Below are 21,445 nucleotides of genomic sequence, written 5' to 3'. Positions count from 1 at the left end.
TGATGGTTTAATGAATGGATTGGGCAAATCTGGTTTACAGGGCCCCAATGCCCATCTGACTTTTGACGTTAACTAGTAGTTTTATAAATACGTTGCTACCAACTACACAACTTTTGCCGAATGCTTCAGTTACTTGCAGCATTTAAACAATTTGATAACACCAAATTTTGAGCACGGACCACAAAAATGAGACAATGTTTTGTCACATTGTAAACTGAATGGGGAGTCTCACCTGCGTGGTGTTGTGGCAGTTCTCACACATAGCTGATAGTGTGACATGGACACTTTTGCTGACTTGATAACTGGAAAGAGCACTGCAGGAGCGGCATTCCAATGTGACAGGTAGCACCTCTCCAGGCTGGATCCAGACCTACAGATTAACAGAACAAACAGTTACTAGCAGAACAAACACAAGCCCAACACTACCTGCAGGAAGATTGAAATGATTGTGATGTTGAAGGGAGGCCGTAACAGTTCACAGCTGTCCTGCTGCCATATCTGCAAATGCACGCAGGGCAGAGGGACAATTGTTAGCTGCTACACTGTGGGTCTTCAATAAAGTACCCCAATGCAGAGCAAGGCAGAAGGTGTTGATGTAATCCCTATACTGAGTGCCACCTCTCCACATTTGAGCAAGGTGAGGATGCTGCATGATTCTTCCCATTAGCAGTCGACCAATAGGAGAGACAGCTCCAGGACACAATGCTGCCCGGGTGTCCTTTTGATTCCACCTAGCACCCTCACCCTTGGGCAAGATGGAGGGAATCCATGCTTTTCCGGTCTCAATCATTGGGCAATTCCAAGACGGCGTGCAAATGTGAACCCCATTCCTGGGCAAGACGTGGAGGATTTTCTAAGGGCCAGAGCCATAGGCTACACATTCAACCTCAGCTGATTAGAAAGCCTAGTTAATTACTTTTAGCACCTGGCCTGTTAAGGCAGATGTGACTTTCTTACATCCCTGTTCCTGGTAGACAGCTTTCTTTTCACATGCCATCAGCAAAGGGCTTCTGCTGATTAGTCCCACTAAGAGCACCTGTACACCTACACAGTGGGGCAAGATATTAACAGGCCCGCACCTGGAAATCGCAAGAAAACAGGGAAAGTGAGTGAGAGAGAAACCTTAGAATGGATCTCAGTCTTGTGATGAATGGCAGCGGCACAGGGCCACCCAGATGTTTGGAGGCATGAAACGTCACTGAACCAACTGTGGTATGATTGAGAGAGCAGTGGTAATTGTACGGTTACAGGATGGAGAGTACTATTTAAGCATAAAATCGCTCTAGGCTCACCAATTTCAGGAGTGGATATTGCTGATGAGCCACAGGCAGACCAGGTTACAAGATGGAAACAACAGCAGGCCACCACAAATCAGACGAGCCAGGAAGTAAAGAGGGTAGAGAAAGACAGATACCTGAGGGTAATGAGCTCAACAAAAAACACACCGGAAGGGAGGAACTGAATGAGAACCTAACATGTTGGAACAAGCAGGGAAAAAACAATTATGTGGGATCAGTAAACGGTTGCACTCTGGTACGAAGCAGAAAGCCACAACAACTAACACTTTGTTGCCAGGCACAGACTCCATGCCAGAATGGCCCTAAATATGGTCTGTACCCCTTGTGCCTCAGATGAATACCAGTAACAAGGAAGCGAGTACCTGAGTGTATCAAATAGTTAGCGGTCTAGTGTTTAGAGCCCGGACAAGGTTTGCACCCAATTCTCTGTCTTTGCTGTGCCTGAATCCAAAACATTGAGCATGGTGGGTGGTAGTGAGGTAGAGAGAGAAACACAAAGAAAGAGTGTATGAGTGTGTTTCAGTAACTGCAAGCTTTTACTAACTCTGCCTGTTTTGGTCTGATGCAGAGTTTGACAGACGGGTTCTCCATGACAAACATGACAGATATCTTGTCCACCTGAATACAAGTGTATTACACCCTAATGTACTTGAAATGAGGCGGACGGTATTCACCATCCCACAAATGCATATATCCTAATTCACATGTAATAAGACGGACAGGATATCTGTTATGTTTGTGTCAGAGTACCCCTCTGCCAGACTCTAAATAAGGTTTCTCAAGCTTTTTTTCCGAAAGGTACAATAAATCTAGCTATGGTGATATCCTGTGTAGACTTTACAAACTGCTCATATTTGGGCGTGAACAAAACAAATATTGGCCAACTGTAAAGTACATTTTCCCCCTTACTGTTGAGCCCTGCTCTGAAACAGGGCCGGAAAATTTTTCAGGGCAAGACATTATGTATGGTACAGAAGGCCATTTGGTTCAAGGGCCAATCTACTTGTTCAATCACTTCATGAGATTGCCCAGCTATGTGTTCCTATCAACAGACATGCCAGAAGGGGTGGTCGCTCATTGACTTTGCGTGCCACCAGATCATGGAATGCACTGCACTTAACATTGAAACAAATAGGAATCCTTCAAAATTTTAAACACAATCTGAAAACATGTTAATTTCCAGAGACCTTTGTCAATAGCCAGCAAACACTGTTCCATGGGCAATTTCATTGTGGATGCACCAATCATCAAGCGCCAACAGACGGACATGACAGTGATAGTGTGCCCTAGAGAAGAACTATAACCTAACAAACGTCATGTTTGAATAGGCGATTCTATGTTAGGACGGAGGCTTTGATTATGCTTCTCAATCTTCACTACTCCATAAACAGCAGCCAATAAGAAAACAGTAAAAACAGAAAACACACTATAAACCAAGAGGCTTTGAACCACGCCTCTATCTTAACCCACCAAATAGTAATCCAGTACAGCATACAAAATAGAGAGGCATCGTCTTGACTTCTTCTTTCTTTGCTGCTCCGCAGACAAGATAAGTGCCTCTCTATGTGTTTTTTGGTTGTTATAGTAAAGTAATTTGGTATTATTGTGTTTATACTTGCTTTTCCTTTGGTTTTTCTCATTGTGGCATGCTGCTCATAGCAAGTGACCCCTTCAGTCACGTTCCTTTTCTTCAAGGTAAGATGCGTGCTGCGCCTACATTTCTTTTCATTTTCTTTTAATTTCTGTTAATTTAATCTCTCTTTGTTTTCTGGCTTCCCCCAGTCCTGTAAGCCTCTGCCTTTCCGCGTTCACTGGTCCCCTTCACCCTCAGCAGTTCGCGCTGCCTTGCCGCGTTGGGCCCGCCCCTCCTGGGAGCGAAGTTGCGCAGCATAGCGTAATAGGGTTACGTGCCCTTATTTCTGGGAGGGGCAGCCGCGGTGCTCTATGCGCTCGGCTGACCTCTCTGCACGCTAGAAGACGCCTCTCCCCGCGCTGCAATAACGGGGGTTTATTGCTCAGGCACACCTCCGCAGATAAGCAGTCTTTTTTCTGGATGAAAGGGGCAATTTTATAATATTATAATCTGTCAGTTGTCTGACTGATCAGATTAATAATAATTTTTGGAATTTTGTAAGTCTGTCTGCTTCCAGCTTCCACTTCCACCGACGTCCCAGGCCTAGTGAAGGCTGGGGCTGCAATAATTGGATCTGGGACTCTGTGTATTTAACTCTTTCCTCCCTGGTTTACCCTGATGTATATCTAGTAGACCCTTGCTTCCCTCTGGGACCTACTGTTTGTGGTAGATTGCCACTTTCATGTCTGGTTATGAGACGTACGAGCAGGGCCTGGAGAAATATGGCCCTTACGAGGATGAGGACTATTGTTATGACCCCTTCATGGAACAAGCCATTTACTCCTCAGTCCAGAAATCTGTGGACAAAGCGCTTTCTTCTGCTCTGCAACCTTTATCCATGCAACCTTTAACTCACCCCTCCCTCCCCTCTGGGGATCTCTCTATCCCTCCCTTTATCCCTTCTTCTGACCAGCCATGGCCCCAATCAGGTTACTCTGGCCAAACTGTCCCAATCGACCCTTACCAAACATACTTATGCAGTGGCTGCTGCCCCTAAGTCGACTATCCCTCTTTCCACCTCCCCTACATCAGATTCTGATTCAGATTCCTCCTCATCTTCACAGGAAACTCATAAAGCCCATAAATGCTCTAGGAAGCGCAAAAGTTCCCCCTCCCTTTCCACCCTTTTCCCCTTTGCTTTGAACCCTCAGAGATTGTTCACCCCAGGTCCTCTGACTGGTATATGCAATCGCACATCAGGAAAAGCTTTGAGAAGGAGGTAAAATCCAGATTAAAATCAGAATGCCCTCGGCCAGATCTATCTCATAAGACCACTGTCACCCCTGACATTGATGCCACCATAGTGACTTTCTTGAAAAAATACAACAAAGACCCAAAGAAGGGTATAGACAGAGCCCTACAGTCATGTCAAGATAAACTCCTGGATGTGTCAGGTCCTTTAGCTAAGATTATGGAACTGGCCCTTCAAGCTAAAGAAACAGGGGCCTCCATTCACCCAGATGTGCTTGCCAGATAGACCCAACAGGCCATCTGCCGAGGGGCAGTTGTTTGGTGATAGCTTTTTGAAAGACATTGCGAAATTTGTGATTACTTTCACATCTTTGGATAAGTCACAATCATATCTCAAGCGTATGTTCAATTGACTTTTTGGAAGGGCTGGTTCTTTCCGAAGACAGCCGACCAGCCGGGGTTATCAAAAAAGGTCCTTCGAGAGGAGCTTGCCCAAGGGGCAGAGGATATGCACATGACCCAGCACAGTCAGATTTCTACCCTTCCAGAGCAAGAGGTGCACATAACCACAGCTTCCGTGGCTCCAACACAGGTTACAGAGCCATTGACAACTTCCCCGCAGGTAATGAACCTTTCTGTCCCTTCTCTTCCTTTGGGGGGCAGGCTAAAGCACTTTGTTCACAATTGGGTCAAAATTTCCTCAGATGTCTGGGTGTTATACCCAGTACAAGGTTATTCCATAGAGTTAACAGCTATTCCTTTTCAACCAAATCCTCCTCTCCTTTTTTCCCAACAAGACAGGTCTTTTATCGACTGAAAAATTCAAGTACTGTTAGCAAAACGGGCTACCGCCCTCACCTCCCAACAACCTCATGGCTTCTGCAGCAATGTCTTGCTAGTGCAGAAGAAAGGAGACAGTGAGAGGTTGGTCCTCAACCTCAGGAATTTCAATCCTTTTGTGGTTTACTGCATTTCAAGATGGAAGGAATCCACCTTTTGAGAGATCTCCTTCAGGAGAGATATTGGATGGTCCGTCTCAATCTCAAGGACGCTTATTTAGAGGTTCCCATTTCTCCTTACCACAGACTGTATCTGCAATTCTGCTGGAGGGACAAATGGTACAAGTATCTGATGCTCCCGTTTGGCCTATCCTCTGCCCCGTGGGATTTCACCACATTTCTAAATCCATGCTACTCCCACTTGTGGGATGTGAATGTAGTATTATCTTTCTTGAATGCCTGGCCTGACAACTATTTATTATTGTGATGGTCAGCGAAATTGACCATGTTATTATGTTTCATGCCGCAGAGTTTCTGATGTGAGGGCTTTAGATTTGGCAGGTAAAGTTGTTGTCTCCTACAGGAGTTTCCTTTCTCATTTCTAGGAGGACTAAATGGATGTCTACATCTGTTGATTGTCCTGCATTTCCACACAATATTAAGCTATGTGTGGTAAAGTGTTTAGAGGTGAATGAGGAACATACCTAAAGTTATAGGAGTGATCTTTTAGGTCCTGATTGCGATTCAGAATCCTTTTTGTCCAGTGTTAGCTGCAACATTGGCCCATTGGGTCAGTTGGGTTATGTCTGAAGCAGGCATTGATGTATCTGTTTATGGTGCACATTCCACCAGGGGAGCCATGGCTTCAAAAGCTTTTACTTTGGGTTCTAGGTTAGAAGATATTCTTCACGTGAACGAGTGGTCAAATGTTTCCATGTTCAAAATGTTTTATTCTAAACAATTTGTGCACGTTTCTTCCTTGGGTGTTGATCAGCTTTAAACCAGCATAAGTGGAGCCTCCGATACTGACATAAAATAAAAAATTCCTTGTCCTTAATGGAATCTACAATTCTTGTCACAAAGTTAGAACATTTTGGATTGTACCTTTTATCACCCTTGTTTAAACCGTATGTACCTATGTGAGAGTTGAAACACATGGTTTATTGCTATGGAGAGGATATTGCTTAGGACCCCAGGGCACCTCAGGCCAGGCAGAGGCTCGCCTCTAGTGTTCAGACATATCCCCCTGCAGCCGGAAGGAAGAAGCGGGTGCTTACCGTCTGTGTAGCCGATGCAGGCTTGCGTCCCGTCTTCCTCACAGTCAGGGTGAATAGGTAGGCCGTATCCGCACACAAGGTGGTGCTCGGGATGGTAATGTTGGCGTCAGACATTAGCGGAAAACTGCGGTGGGTGCAGGGGTCAGAGGGATTCTGGAAGACGCACAGAAATGGTGTTACTAATGTTAGCGGACGGAAGGGTCTGGCAAAATACATGACCCTCGTTACAAGTTGGGCATTGTTGCAAGCAATAATTACCGCACCCGATAAAAATCAACTCTGTGGCGTCCGACATTTATGGCGTGCGATAATTCTTGCCTATCACAAGTTTTTGAGGAATAACATACCGATTTTGGTGCCTGCTGCACAAAAAATCTGCATGTTCCGGAAGTTATCAGCAGGTTTGATGTGCTGGTATTAAATACTAAACTCATAATTCGGATGTCTGCAGTAAAAGGATTAGCTCCCATATTGGAACATAATCAGAGCAGCTGACGATACCAGAGATGCATCCTGTTCACATGGAGGTTTTCGTTCCTTTCTCGCCTCGTTGGGTAGTAGCTGCCGTCTGTGAGCCCTTCTGCCTCCATTTCCCTGTCCGAACTACAGTACCCTACCCCTGAGCTCTCTCGCTCTCCAGCTTCCAATCCCTCTTCACCTCCCAGCGATGAATCCACCCTCTCCTTTGTGCGCTATAGCTCTCCGTCCATTTCTCCCCTCCTTCCTTTTCTCACGCTCTCTGTCCATTTCTCGACTCCATGTTTTCTCTCTTCTCTCTTCACAGCTTCCCTGCACCTCTTTGTCATCTCTTTCCACTCGCCTTTCTCCCCTCATTCTGTCTTTACCTTCCCATCACTCCTGCCAGTAAGTTCCTCATACAACAATGACTTTAGGAGTCCATACATTTGGGGTAAAGCAGAATCAGCAGAAACAGAGTGGAGTCACCAGGGCCAGAGCCCTGAGGTGCGGTGTCTGACAGTCAACTTACAAATGTACTTTTTACAAAGTCTGCCTCAAGAAACTGGCAACAATGACAAATGTACTAGTGAATCTGTTCTGACTTATTTGATTGGTCACAAATAGACTGCATTAAAAATATCTTACAGGCGAATGCGCCTGCTGCAGAGTACTTTATGGACCCAGCAGTTTGCGAGTATAACAGTGAGGCAGCTCTGGGTTTTCATACACTTCCTGGAGACATCTGTGTGCAGTCTTGTCACAGGCTTCACTCACTATGAATTAGCACAGGGAGTAATGTGTCTGTTCCAAAGCACACCGTGTACTATTCAGGTCACAGTTGTGTATTAGCTTACAAAGCTCTGTGAGTTACTGCTTGTGCTGCAGAGATGATTGTGCTACCTCCAGATCATAAATTATAAATAATCCTTGTAATGTTACTCAGTGAGTTATGATCTGGCATTAAGGAGCTGTACGCAAACTGTAAGGCACAAGTGTGTACAACCTTACAGATTTTTCTTTATCTTTAATTACAAAGGTTGCCAAAAGAGTTCGGCAACAATAAAGACTAATTAGTATGTGTAGTTAACTGGTTATTACTCTAATAACTAAAATAAACAGATGTATTTGACCTGCTAACCGTACATGTATTTGTATTTCATACAGAGCTAGAACAACTGAAACTGGAACTGAAAGTACAAGACCACCCTCACCCTCTGCAGGTTGCTTCTTGGAACAAAAAGCAGGCAAATGTGGGCGACACTGAACTTGTATGGGTGTCAGCAAATTTCACCTGTACAAAGTCAGTCCTCTCCCCCCCCTTAGCTGTCTCCAACCTTTCCTTTGTTTGCATACCGAGCTGTCGATCAATTTTAATGCCACCCAGATGTCTTCTATTTCTCTGCCTCTAAGCTTTCTGTCCATCTCTCAGCTTCAGCTCTCTGTCACTCCTCCAAATAGCACAGCACTCATCCATCCCTGTAATTCCAGCTCTCTATCCGCCACTATGACAGCAGCAGGACTACCAGATTTAGGGCTGTGTGCCACTAAGGTAGACTTTTTACCACTCCGCAAAATGGTACCTGCATGCTTTTAAAGAGGAGTAGAGGGGCAAGTAGAGATCCATCACGCCATCAAGGCACAATGGATCTTCTATCACGTTCTTGATTCCTACACAATACCTCCACAGTGGGAGTGGTCCATGACGAGGATTTACAATAATTAAGTCTCCCTGTGTAAGATGTTTTCTCCAGGACAGCAAAGGTTTCATTGGGCATCCTGGACATAAGTGCAGATGATGGGAATTTCATTAGAAGGAATGAACCTGGCACACTCTAAAAGAGTCGGGGGTATCAGAACAGTAGGTTGACATGGCAGCCACCATCTTTTGGCAGATATTCATTCTCACCCACCTCTAAATGAGGATACTTCTTCTTTGAATCTCTTCACTCTCCTCTATGCACTTGGCCAACTTCCATCTCTATTTCAAGCTCTCGGACTGTCTAGATCATGTCTTAGTTTCTGTGCATCTACATCAGTTTCCTCTTTCACACTGCCACTGTCGATCTCTCTGCAGCCACCCCTCTACCTTTTTCCCATCTGTCTCCTCTCTCTCCCTCTCTCTCTCTCGTTGAGATCTCTTCGTGGTTGTATCTCATCCTTGCTTTCCATTCTCTCTCTCTCTCTCCCGTGCCCCTGCACTCCCAGTGCCTCATCTGTATCATCTCTATGGCCTCTTAACCTACTTCCCACCCCTATTGTTTGCCCTCTTTTTATCCTTTTTTATCTGTTCTGTCTTCCTTTTCCCCTTTGTACTCTCTCTAGCCAGTGCCTTTCTTGGTCACTCCACACCATAGCTATTCCTACTTCACCATTACAATCCCTTGTCCCCTCTGTGACCCATCCTTACACTCGCCTCTGTGCCTCTATGTTACCTACCCCTCATGCTCCATATCCATCTCCTGTATGCCTGTCGCGTCTGAACCATTCACCCTAGCAGTGCTCTTTTTGCCATTCCTCTACCCTCTCTGCCCTTCTGGACACTTGAAATCCCATCTGTGACACCTGTATGTTTTCCATCCCCTCTGTACCCCAAGTACCACATCTATCCCCTCTGTACCCTCTCCATTTCTTCTGGGCCCTTTCCACTGTGCCTCTCCACCCCATTAATGCCTTCTCTTCTTCTAAAGACCCTCTCTTCACTGCCCAACTGGCCCCTTAACGCTCATTCAATCCTGTGTACTGCATCTATGCTCCTGCATACTTTGCATCCTCTTGTCTTCTGATCCTTCCAACCTCTCTGTAGTCTTTACAGGCTCACTGTCTTCATACTCTTTTGTGTTCTTTCTTATCTCCTCAGACCCCTCCTTTCTTGTCCTGTCAAGCAGATCCTCCACCCAACCTCCCTTACTACCTCCCTGTAACTTGTGCAGTTCCTTCTTGATCTTACCTTCAGCTCACAGTGCCACTGATACTCCAGAGATGTGTCTTCATAAGCAAGGTCTGCATCAGGGTCATATGATCCACTTCCATCCATCAGCAGGTCAGTATCAGCAGACCAGCTGCGGTGAGAGCCCCCTCGTATTACTGCTACCAGCTCACTCTGCAGCACCCTCAGTCTCAGGGAAACAGAGTGGGACAGCGGGGTACCCTTGAGAGACAGCAGAAAATGGATACAGTACATACCGGCCTGCAGGGAACGTTTGGGGAGCACCAGCAGAGGAGTAGTTACATCCACATGTCCCAGGGGCACCTGGTTTGCTGGACGCAGCCCATGGCAGTCTGGGCTGTGGTATACCTCCCACAGGTACTGTGCTGCATAGGCAGTGCATGCCCTCAGATTCACATTGGCCTCAAAGTAACTATCACGGGATCTGAAGATGGTGGATGGAGCAGGCACCAGCTGTACATGTGGCCATTCACATGCCAGCTCCTGCACTTTGACACTGACTTGTGCCACCACCTGGCTGATTTCATTGTAGATGCTCACCTCAGCAGAGAAGTAACCACTGTGCATGTACCTGTGGAAGACAGTCTGGCTTGAGTGGGTGAATGCTCCCATTGAGTCTCCAAAGAACCAATGAAAGTTGAGGTCACTTCCACCATCAACATCAGCATTAAACGCTACTGTCTGGTTGACAAAAGCCACTGTTACATTGCAAGACAGAGTGGCCGATGAGACTGGGGACAGTAGGGTGATGTTTGCAGTTAGGCTTGCTGAACAGGATGGGTTTCTGGCTTTCACATGGAGAGTGAGGTTCCCTTCGCCTGCTGGAGTGTACTGAACCAGCGGCCCAGTGGTGCTGTAGTCTGGATGCCCAGGTAGATGAAAGGTCCAAATGAAGCCTAGCTCCTCCCCAGCCACGACATCTGCCCTGAACGCCAAGATTTTGGTGATATCCAGTGCAGGAGGGCAACAATCCAACAAATGTAGCCCCTTGACCTTCTCCAGCACCCTCACTAGCACTGAGGCTGACTGATGACTCACTTGATTGTAGGCCATTGCCAACACCAAGTGATGACCAGGTTCAGAGACTGTGAGGGGAACTTTGCCATCATGGACATCAAATACCAGTCCGAGGGTGGTGACATTGAGGACAAAAGACACGTTTGTTCCCTTCAGGACTTGAAGGCTGAAGTTGAGAACATCACCAGTACATGCAGACCTTCTGTCCACTTTCAGCTCGAGTCCAGAAATCTGCTGCTGAACCTGCAAAGTCTGCTCAACCATATCCAAGCTGATGTCGTTCCAGGCCCTCAACACAAGGTGGTAGAGCTCTGGCTCCTCGAGGAAACAGGAAGCATTCTGTTGGTGGAATAGTTGTGTTTCATTCTTCTTCTGTAGATGCCATTCCCACAGCACATCTGTTCCTTCTACCACAGAACCTTGGAACTGTATGGTAGTATTGGACCTGAAGAAGAATGGAGCCAAGTGGCCGAAGACTGATATTTCCACACCGGACACTGGCACCTGTACCCTCAACTCCATGGACCCGTTGCTTGAGCCCAGGAAGTTGGACACAGTCACAGAAATTACCCTTAAGCCCGGTGTTAAAAAGACATAAGTGAATGAGGAATGGTTACAAGGAAGCAGCTTTTGACCTTCTCCTGGGTACCAAGTGTAGAGCATGTCAGAGCCACTGGAGACTAAGACACTAAAGATAACGGAAGTCCCCACAGCTACACTTTTCGTAAGGGCCTTCACCATCACACCACGAATTCTATCCATCACTTGAAGCTCTGTGCTCTCAACCACCTGTCCCAGATTGTTTCCAGCCCACATTTGCACCAGCAGATTTCCTATAGCATTACTTGAGAATGTGACTGATTTCCCTTTGGCAGAAAAAAGCTGACTTGAACCATGGAAAATATCCCACCGAAAGGTCACATTGCTGCCACGCTCTATATCTACTGTGAGAGTGAATGGCTCTGAAGCAGCCACATACCTCCTACATAGAACATCTTTACTGTGTATGCGGATACCCTGTATCTTCTCCTGGATCTCAATGCTGACCTTGGCTTCACCCACACTCACTGCATTTACTACCTGTACCTGTACTGTGGCTGTGCCGGGGACCAGGAATGCATGCTCAAGAGTTGATGAACCTTCTTTAAAGCTGCACGAACTACATACAGCCCACAGATACCGGACACTGTCCCCAGCCAACAACAAAGCTCTGAAGACAACCACCTGACCAACCTCCCCAAAAGTGCTGTCTGCCAGCATGGAGAGTGAGGTCACTGGGGTCAGGACAGTGATGTGCAGGGTAGCGATCTGGCTGCTTATAGGGTTCTCTCCAATTACAGAGACAGTGGTGTTACCTGCTTGGTTATAGGAATGACAGATACTGCTCCCCTGCTGCTTGAGGGAGAAGTCTCCAAAGTTCCAAGTTAAGGTGGTGGCAATGCCAGAACTGACCATGGCTGTGAAGCAGTAAATAGAGTTCAATGCCAGGGCCTGCCCAGTCTTGCCACTGTGATGAATGGTTATTGGCCCAATTGGGCTTTCTACTTTGACCTGAACAGAGGCATTTGCAGCTCCTAATTTGTTCCTTGCAGTGACTGTAACATAATATATTCCTTCCTCGGTGTAGATGAAGGTGCTCTCTGGAAAGCTGGAAGCCAGAGGGGGCTCTCCAGTTCCAAAGTCCCAACTGTACCAATACCGGTGCGAAATGTCTGGTGCAGGAATCAAACTGGCAGAGAAGCTGACTGGGTCACCCAGTGCTGTTATCTGGACAGACACAGTCACATTGAGCGAGAGGATCCTGCTTTCCACATTGACCACTGACTGGAAGGAATCAACACTGGCAATTCCAAACACAGTCAGATTCAGCATGAATGTTCCCGCTCTGGTATAAAAGTGATAAACCACAGGGTCCTGCTCTATTATCACTATAGGGCTGTCATCTCCAAAGTCCCAGTGGGAGCAAGTCCTGGTCACTGGTCCCGTCACAAATGCATGGAAGCCGACCTGTTCGCCACTGGCTACCACATCAGGAGTAAGGATGGAGATTATATGGAACCTGTAAACTTCCACGCTGATGTGGCTGCTTGTGGAGGTGGCACTGTTACTGGCTATCACAATGACAGTGTAGTTCCCTTCTCTGGCAAAGGTGTGTGAGATATAGCTCAGTGACCAGTTCTGATATACTGTTCCATCTCCCATGTTCCAGGAATATTGGACGTCTGTACCAGATTCTACTGTGGCATTGATCATGGTAGCAGTTCCAAGCTCACTAGGCCCAGTGCATGTTATCTGAAGCCCAACCACACTTTGCTCTACCTCAACTAACATATCAGAGCTAGCTTTGCTCAATCCGTGAGCAGCCCAAACCCTTACTCTGTACTGTCCACTTTTCTGAAAGATGTGCCAAATAGTCGCTGGAGCTGCCACTCTTTCAGGAGACCCGTCACCAAAATCCCAAGAAAAAGTAAGGCCAAACCCTGAAGGGTATGGGCGAGCCTCAAAGAGAATTGCCTGGTTTACTAATGGTGCTGCCGGTGATGTGAGAAGATGCAGCGAAGTCAAGGGGGAGAGAACACGGACTGAGATAGTCTGCTGAAGGCTGTCATACTTGTTGATTGCTTCGACAGTCAAGTTGTAGTCACCTGCAGGAATAAAAAAAGGACATGAGTTCAGATCTGACACTCACAAATCTGTCTATTCAAGCAAAGCATCTAGCAGAAGCTTCTAAAGTATTGCTACGGCCGACCACCTGTGGCATTTTGGCTTTTAAAATGTGTCATTTGACTCTATTTCATTAAAATGGATATGATGAGGGGTTAGAACATGTAACTGGAACGTACTTAACAGCATAGTGATTTTTTAAATCACAAATCTTTACTCATTAGACATAAAGCTCTGGTTTCCGCTTTGGAGACACTCCTTTGTGCCTAATCCCAGGAGATAGCACCAAACTAAGATCCACACTCCAGATAGGAAAGTGTGGTCATAGTTCACCCTCATGTGTGCGGTGCTGACAATACCATCCCTTCTCCTATCATTACTTCAGACCGGGACTTATTTTCATCATCAGATTTTGAGCCAAAGCAAAACAGAGGAACTCAGGAATGGGAGAATGAGGAACATAAAGACAAATGCAAAGCCTCAAAAAGAAAGTCAGAATGGAAATGAATGTTCAAAACACATGGATAGAGACAGGACAAGAGGGTTGTAGAAGAAAATAGACGAGGCAATCTTGGTATTTGGCAACATTGTCATTTAGCAGCTACACTGGCAGTGGTAGGCGCTTAAGAAAAGACCGTTTGCCCGTTGTACTTGTATTTTTAGAAAATAAGTAGTGTGTATTTGTGATTGTTGTAGGTCTAGGTCCACATTTATGTAAATAACATACCATTGAGACAAATATACATCTGACTAGGTGTCATACTATGTCCTTTATTTTTAAAAGACAGAAGCCTCAGATAATATAGAGGGGCTTTATAAACTACCTCATTTAATATGGGATACAATGATACAATTATATGGAGAACATACCACAGCTCTCTGAAAATCCGGGTCAACAAATAAGCACATATCAATCATTGACACACAGCCCCATACACGCACACACACAAATACACACACAAATACAAAGTTTAAAGCGATGTATAGTTAGTTATGGCTTCAAATCAAAACCACAAAACCACTGAAATTTGCAAGCTATGACTAGGACCGTAATCCATAGCTGAAGATAGTGTGTAGAGGGGATTGGGTGCAGGGAATTTTTGCATGTGGCATATGATAAACGAAAACCTTTTGGGCGGTGCCTATGCCAACCCGCTGTGGGAAGCCCACCCATGCTACACACAGCCTCTTGACATTTTTTAAGGGTTTCCCAGTCACACACACATAATTCACAAGTTATATGTAAGTTTCTGAGTAAAGATCTAGCTTTCTGCCAAATTTGGTGTAAATCTGTTCAGCAGTTTTCTATGCATCGTTGTCTAAAATTCCACATGGAAATTGCATGGGGAAAAACTGTTTTGTGGCCTCCCTGTTTTCTTAGCCCCACTTGACAGATCACCTGAAACTTTCCAAGAACTTTTATTTTAAATGTTTTGAGAATATTAAAGAAACGGGGTCAAAGTATTAAAGTTATTAGCAAAACCAAAAACTTTCTTCCTATTGAAACTCTAACTTACGTATAACTATTTTATATATATATATATAGTTGGAAAGTATAATCTTTCTGACATGGTTACCCGCACGTTTTGCCTGGTGTCAGTGCGTTTAGACTGTAGTGCACTGGGATCCTGCTAATCAGGCCTCCAGTGTCTGTATTTTCTCCTCTAAATTTGGCTGCTGATAAACGTTTACACCCACAACTGGTATACTGGTGCACCTTTGTAAGTACCTTGTATATGGTACTTAGGTACCCAGGGCATTGGTACACCAGGGGTCTCCCATTGGCTGTAGCATGGATAATGCCACCCATGGGAGCCCATGCAAACTGTGTCTGCAGGCCTGCCATTGCAGCCTGCGTGAAATGGTGCATGCACTCTTCACTTCAGATATAAGGCTTGCCTTATATCATGGTCACTGCACTGTGACACTGTAAGTCACCTGTCTAGTAGGCCCTTCAACCCAAGGGCAGAGTGCATGTCCCTAAGTGTGAGGGTACCCCTGCATGAGCAGGGTCCCCCTACATACCCCAGACTCCATTCCCTGGACTTTGTAAGTGCGGGAAAGCCATCTTAAGGAATGTAGTGGACACTGATCAACACGAGTGGTCCAACTACATAATGGCATCTCCGAACCTAGGCATGTTTGGTATCAATCATCTTGGAATCATGCAACTACACAGATTCCAGTGCTAGTTGCATGATCTCATGTATTCTCCCCAGTTCTGTCTGTGCAGCCTTACGGGGTCTGGCTGCCAGCCCACGCTGCTGCCAACCCCAGACACTGATCTGCCCTCCTGCTGATGAGTCTGCTGATGCTTGTTTCTGATCCAGGAAGGACCTGACCTGGCAGGTCGGGCTGGACTGTTCCCATGGGGAACATGGTCAGTTCTGATTTGCATATGGCTGGGTTCAAACTGAAATGGCATGGCAAGCAAAAAAAACCTGATGTATTAAACCCAGATCTGGGCTGGGGTGTGGCCTCTGAGTGCCACCAGACTGCTTTGAAGGGCACATTTGGTGCCCTCTTTGCATAATCCGGTTTGCACCAGTTCAGGAACCTCCGGTTCCTGCTCTGGCGGGAAACCACACAAAGGACAAGGGAGTGACCACCCCCTGTCCATCTTCTCCCCTAGCGAGGTGCCCAGAGCACTGCCAGGTGGCTGGTTGAATCTGCCATCTTGTAAACAAGGTGGGCTTAGGACCCTAAGAGCAATCTTGTTAGGTCAGGTAGATGACGTCCCTGACCCCCTCTAATAGGTGGGTCACTAAAGAGGGTGACCAAGCCCCTTTTAGGGTTACTTAAGAGCCCCCCGAGGGTGAGCCCTCAGCTTAATCACGCAAGACTCTACAAGGAACTCTCTGCAAGACATCTTCTGCTCCTTGCCTCCGGAACCACTGCTGGTCTGCTTTTGGAACTGAAACAAGACTGTATCCAGTTGAGAGGGCTCCCACTGCAAGGTTGTTTCTACGGCTCCTGCAAGATTTCTGCAACATCTGTGGCTGTGCATATGACAGAAGCATCCAAGAAGCAGGAAGGAATCTCCTTTGGAGTGAAGGAGACACTCCCCTGCATCCGCAGGCACCTCAAGATGACAATGACTGACTGGTGGGTCCTGCTTGCCCACGAACAACAAAAAGGCTCTGCTCACAGGAAGTGGTTTTGTGGTCCTCTCCGGGTCCAACTTGTCTTTTGTCCAACCTGGGAGAGGGTGGACCGTTGCTGCAGCCACTGGAACAGAACCCCTGTGCACCACGACTATTGCTATTACCAAGGGTTGTTGGCACTTCCTCCAAGAGATCTTCGAGCTCCAAGAAGCCCCAGCCTCCAGCACTCTGCAGCTCTAAAATAATCTTCCACTCTGAAGCTCATGCGACGTGGGACTTCTGTTTTGTCATGCTTCTGAGGTCTCTCTATGTCTCCATGTGCCTGCTGCCAATGGGACACTCATGGTGACTCCTCCGACTCAGGCTGGATTTCTTTCCCGCTGAAGGCTTGCCCTGACTCCCCTCCACAGGTCGAGTCACTAGGACCTTGCTGTCCCCAAAAACCTACATCTATTTGTGTTTGCCAAGGCTTTTTGGTGGTCCTGCTGGCCACTGACCCTCCTGCAATCCGGCAACCGACATGGGACAGCTCATGGGAAGATCCAAGGATCTCCTACATTCCCCTGGACTCCGCAGCTGGACTTCTTCCTCCACTGTCCTGCAGGAACCTCACCTCCAACAGGGTGGGCATGGCCTATCTGCACCGCCTGAACATCTCCGAGTGGTCGGACATTGTCCCCTTCCTCTTCAGGTTCTTCACGTCCAGAATCTACCTTTGGGTTCTACTGGCCTGGTCCATGGGTCATGACATCAGCAGGACAACTGAGGCTTTCATTGACTTTAACAAGGGCTTCCAATGTCACTTCACCCCTAAGCACCTGGGCTCCCTGGTATAGGTACTCCAGTCTTCTGGGTATCCACGGGTGTGAGCACTCGCCAACCTTCTTTTTACAAACTGGTTTCCTCAGGGTCCACTGGGAAATCCATAAAAATCCAAATGTGATGGTCCTGTGTTAGCCTATGGAACACCTGGCTCGATAACAACTCTGCATCCTGGCGCCTGTGGGATTTCTAGTACTTACCTCTGGTAATTTCCTACTCCCCCAGGCCCGGGGATTCTAACGCACTTACCTTGGTTGGGCACCTCCATTCTTATACCACTTTCTTAGTATATGACATATTTTGTGTGTATATATCTCCAAGCAGGGAAATACCAATGTTAGTATAGCCTTAGTGTTTTAATAAAGAATATTTTTGCAATACCTGGTGTGGTTCTTTCTTGTGAACATTTACTGACTGACTATTGTGGTATTCCAAGTGCTTTACACTCCTCCTGGATAAGCTTTAGCTGCTCACCACAGCTACTCCTAGAGAGCTTTTGCTAACTGGACACCTAAACCCTATCACTAAGAGTTGACTGGACTCAGTACAGGAGGTAGTTATAATTAGGACCAACTTTTCCATAGACAAAGCATTTTTTTTTTGCCAATAACTTTAGTGCTGTTTGACGAATCTCCACAAAATTTAAAAAAATAGTATGACAATAGTTCAGCTGCTATCTTGAAAGTTTCAGGGTGATTTGTCAAGCGGGGGGCAGACAAAAAGAGGGGATCCAAAAACACTTTTTCCCCATTCTATGTCTATGGGATTTTTCAATTTTTTAGACACGGCTACAGCCCAAATCGCTGAACTGATTTACAACAAATTTGGCAGAAAGGTAGTTCTTGGTCCAGAAACCATGCGTTTTGTTATTTGGTGTAAATCCATTCAATGGTTTAGGAGTTTTTAAGGGGAGAATAATCTATATATCTAAGGACGCGGATCTGGAGGAAAAGCAATGCCCTGATTGTCTGGCTGCAACATGACAGGAAAGTTGCAGCCACCATTTGGTTTCTCCCATGGGCTGGGGTCTGGGGAAAAATCTGTGTAATAACACATAAGGGGCCAGGATACAGGTATCCTGACCCCATAGGACACATGGAGGGGTCCCTTAGGGACCCCTCATGGGCACAAAATAGCCTCATTTTTTTCGGTCGATCCGTGTATCCTCCTCAGATCCTCCACAGATCCGGGGGAAAAGATATGCCATGATTGGCTGGCCGCAAACTGACAGAAAAGTTTCAGCCACCATTTTGTTTGTTATATTGGCTGGGGGGAGGTGGGTAAAAAAACATTGAAAAACATAAAGGGGTCAGGATACAGGTATCGTGACCCCACAGAACACATGGAGGAGTCAAACAGGGACCCCCCAGGGTAAAAAATTGCCCAATTTTTTTTTCTGTCCGATCCGCGGATCCAGCACAGGGGTCAGCGTGGCCCCCCCCGAATGTAAACTTATACACCCACTGCATCCAACCCCGGCCTTCGGCGGTGTGCAGCATGGGTTTGGGTGCATGAGAGAAGGTTGCCCACAGGGCCTGATTGTAGGCCAGGCTCTGTGACCAACTCGCGCTGGGCATGGCTGAAGGCGGTAATTAGATATTACTTTATGTTAAAAAAAACACAAAAATTCACTGAAAAATCAAATGTTCCAGGAACATTATAATTAGGGTGACGTTTTACCCATATGAAATCACTGAAATTAAGCAGTTCTATTTATAGTGATACTTATCTGAAGAAACTATAACTTGTGCCAGAAAGTAACTTTTGAGCAATGAGTTATAGTTTCTTAACATAAGTGTAACGATAACTGCTGAATTTCTATGGTTTCTCCGTGTAAAAAAAAAGAAAAAAAAAAAAATATATATATATATATATATATATACACACACACACACACATACATAATTCAGTTGTGGTCACCACTGGGTAGTTAGTTCCACATTTCCATAAGAAATAAGAAAATCCTTTTTTTTTGCTAATAACTTTGGTGCTGTTTGATGAATCTTCACAAAACATTTTTAAATAAATGTTCTTCCATTTGGCCTTCAGCCAAACCTTCAGCTATATGCAGCTTGGGGTTGCCTGCCTGAGAGAGACTGGATGCAGTGCTTAGCCGTATGGTAATAACATATTACTTTACATTAAATAACCCTAACATTTCAAATACCTACAGTAACGTTCCTTAGCCTTGTTTTATATATATATATATATATACATATATATGTATATATATATATGCATATATATATATAGCTCCAAAACCAACAATTGTCAAACAATTGATTTGTTGCACTCCAGGAGAGTTTTATTGCTTCTATCCAAAGAAGTATAAAAAGACACCACATATGGAAAATGTCACTTACCCAGTGTACATCTGTTCGTGGCATTAGTCGCTGCAGATTCACATGCTGTGCACATCCCGCCATCTGGTGTTGGGCTCGGAGTGTTACAAGTTGTTTTTCTTCGAAGAAGTCTTTTCGAGTCACGAGACCGAGGAACTCCTCCCATTTCGGCTCCATTGCGCATGGGCGTCGACTCCATCTTAGATTGTTTTCCCCCGCAGAGGGTGAGGTAGGAGTTGTGTATGCTAGTAATAGTGCCCATGCAATGGAGTAATGTACATAATGTAGTTTAAAGTAATATATTTACAAATATACAGATGTTCAAGATCAACTTCTAAACGGCTACAGGCTCCCGGGGAGGCGGGTGGGCGCATGTGAATCTGCAACGACTAATGCCACGAACAGATGTACACTGGGTAAGTGACATTTTCCGTTCAATGGCATGTGTAGCTGCAGATACACATGCTGTGCATAGACTAGTAAGCAGTTTCTCCCCAAAAGCGGTGGTTCAGCCTGTAGGAGTTGAAGTTGTTTGAAACAATGTTCGTAGTACTGCTTGGCCTACTGTGGCTTGTTGTGCCGTTAGCACATCTACACAGTAGTGTTTGGTAAATGTATGAGGCGTAGACCATGTAGCTGCCTTACATATTTCGGTCATTGGAATATTTCCTAGAAAGGCCATGGTAGCACCTTTCTTTCTAGTTGAGTGTGCCTTTGGTGTAATAGGCAGTTCTCTTTTTGCTTTAAGATAACAGGTTTGAATGCACTTAACTATCCATCTAGCAATGCCTTGTTTAGAAATTGGATTTCCTGTATGAGGTTTTTGGAAAGCAATAAATAATTGTTTTGTTTTTCGAATTAGTTTTGTTCTGTCAATGTAGTACATTAACGCTCTTTTGATGTCTAATGTATGTAGTGCTCTTTCAGCTACAGAGTCTGGCTGTGGGAAGAACACTGGTAATTCTACTGTTTGATTTAAGTGGAACGGTGATATGACTTTTGGTAAAAATTTAGGATTTGTCCGTAGAACTACTTTATGCTTGTGTATTGTAAATGCTTGAATCTCACTTACTCTTCTTAAAGATGTGATGGCAATTAAAAATGCAACTTTCCATGTTAAGTATTGCATTTCACAAGAGTGCATGGGCTCAAAAGGTGGACCCATGAGTCGTGTTAAGACAATGTTGAGGTTCCATGAAGGAACTGGTGGTGTTCTTGGTGGTATAATTCTCTTTAGACCTTCCATAAATGCTTTTATGACTGGTATCCTAAATAGAGAAGTTGAGTGCGTAATTTGCAGGTAAGCTGAAATTGCTGTAAGATGTATCTTAATGGAAGAAAAAGCTAGCTTTGACTTTTGCAAATGTAGTAAGTATCCTACGATGTCTTTGGCAGATGCGTGTAAGGGTTGAATTTGATTATTATGGCAGTAATAAACAAATCTTTTCCACTTATTTGCATAGCAATGTCTAGTGGTAGGTTTCCTAGCTTGTTTTATGACCTCCATACATTCATGTGTAAGGTCTAAGTGTCCGAACTCTAGGACTTCAGGAGCCAGATTGCTAGATTCAGCGATGCTGAATTTGGGTGTCTGATCTGTTGTTTGTGTTGCGTTAACAGATCTGGTATGTTTGGTAGTTTGACATGAGGCACTACTGAAAGGTCTAGTAGTGTTGTGTACCAAGGTTGTCTTGCCCATGTTGGCGCTATTAGTATGAGTTTGAGTTTGTTTTGACTCAACTTGTTTACTAGATATGGAAGGAGTAGGAGAGGGGGAAAAGCGTAAGCAAATATCCCTGACCAACTCATCCATAACGCATTGCCCAGAGACTGATCTTGTGGGTACCTGGATGCGAAGTTTTGGCATTTTGCATTTTCCTTTGTTGCAAATAGATCTATTTGTGGTGTTCCC

The 21,445-nt window shown here is 45.5% G+C and overlaps 1 protein-coding gene across 1 annotated transcript in view; it reads right to left on the bottom strand.

Moving 5' to 3' along the window:
- LOC138246998 (polycystin-1-like) overlaps nt 1–21,445 on the bottom strand; it is a 521,270-nt gene that overhangs the window by 320,606 nt on the left and 179,219 nt on the right. Inside the window, exons 16-18 of the mRNA XM_069201747.1 lie at nt 9,585–13,246; nt 6,179–6,331; nt 233–370 (exon numbers count right to left, since the gene is read on the bottom strand). Coding sequence (XP_069057848.1) covers nt 233–370; nt 6,179–6,331; nt 9,585–13,246 — 3,953 coding nt within the window. The remainder of the gene's footprint in view (nt 1–232; nt 371–6,178; nt 6,332–9,584; nt 13,247–21,445) is intronic.

This window comes from Pleurodeles waltl, chromosome 7, assembly GCF_031143425.1.
Source record: "Pleurodeles waltl isolate 20211129_DDA chromosome 7, aPleWal1.hap1.20221129, whole genome shotgun sequence".
Taxonomy (NCBI): Eukaryota; Metazoa; Chordata; class Amphibia; order Caudata; family Salamandridae; genus Pleurodeles; species Pleurodeles waltl.
This window is presented reverse-complemented; position numbering and strand designations above follow the sequence as displayed.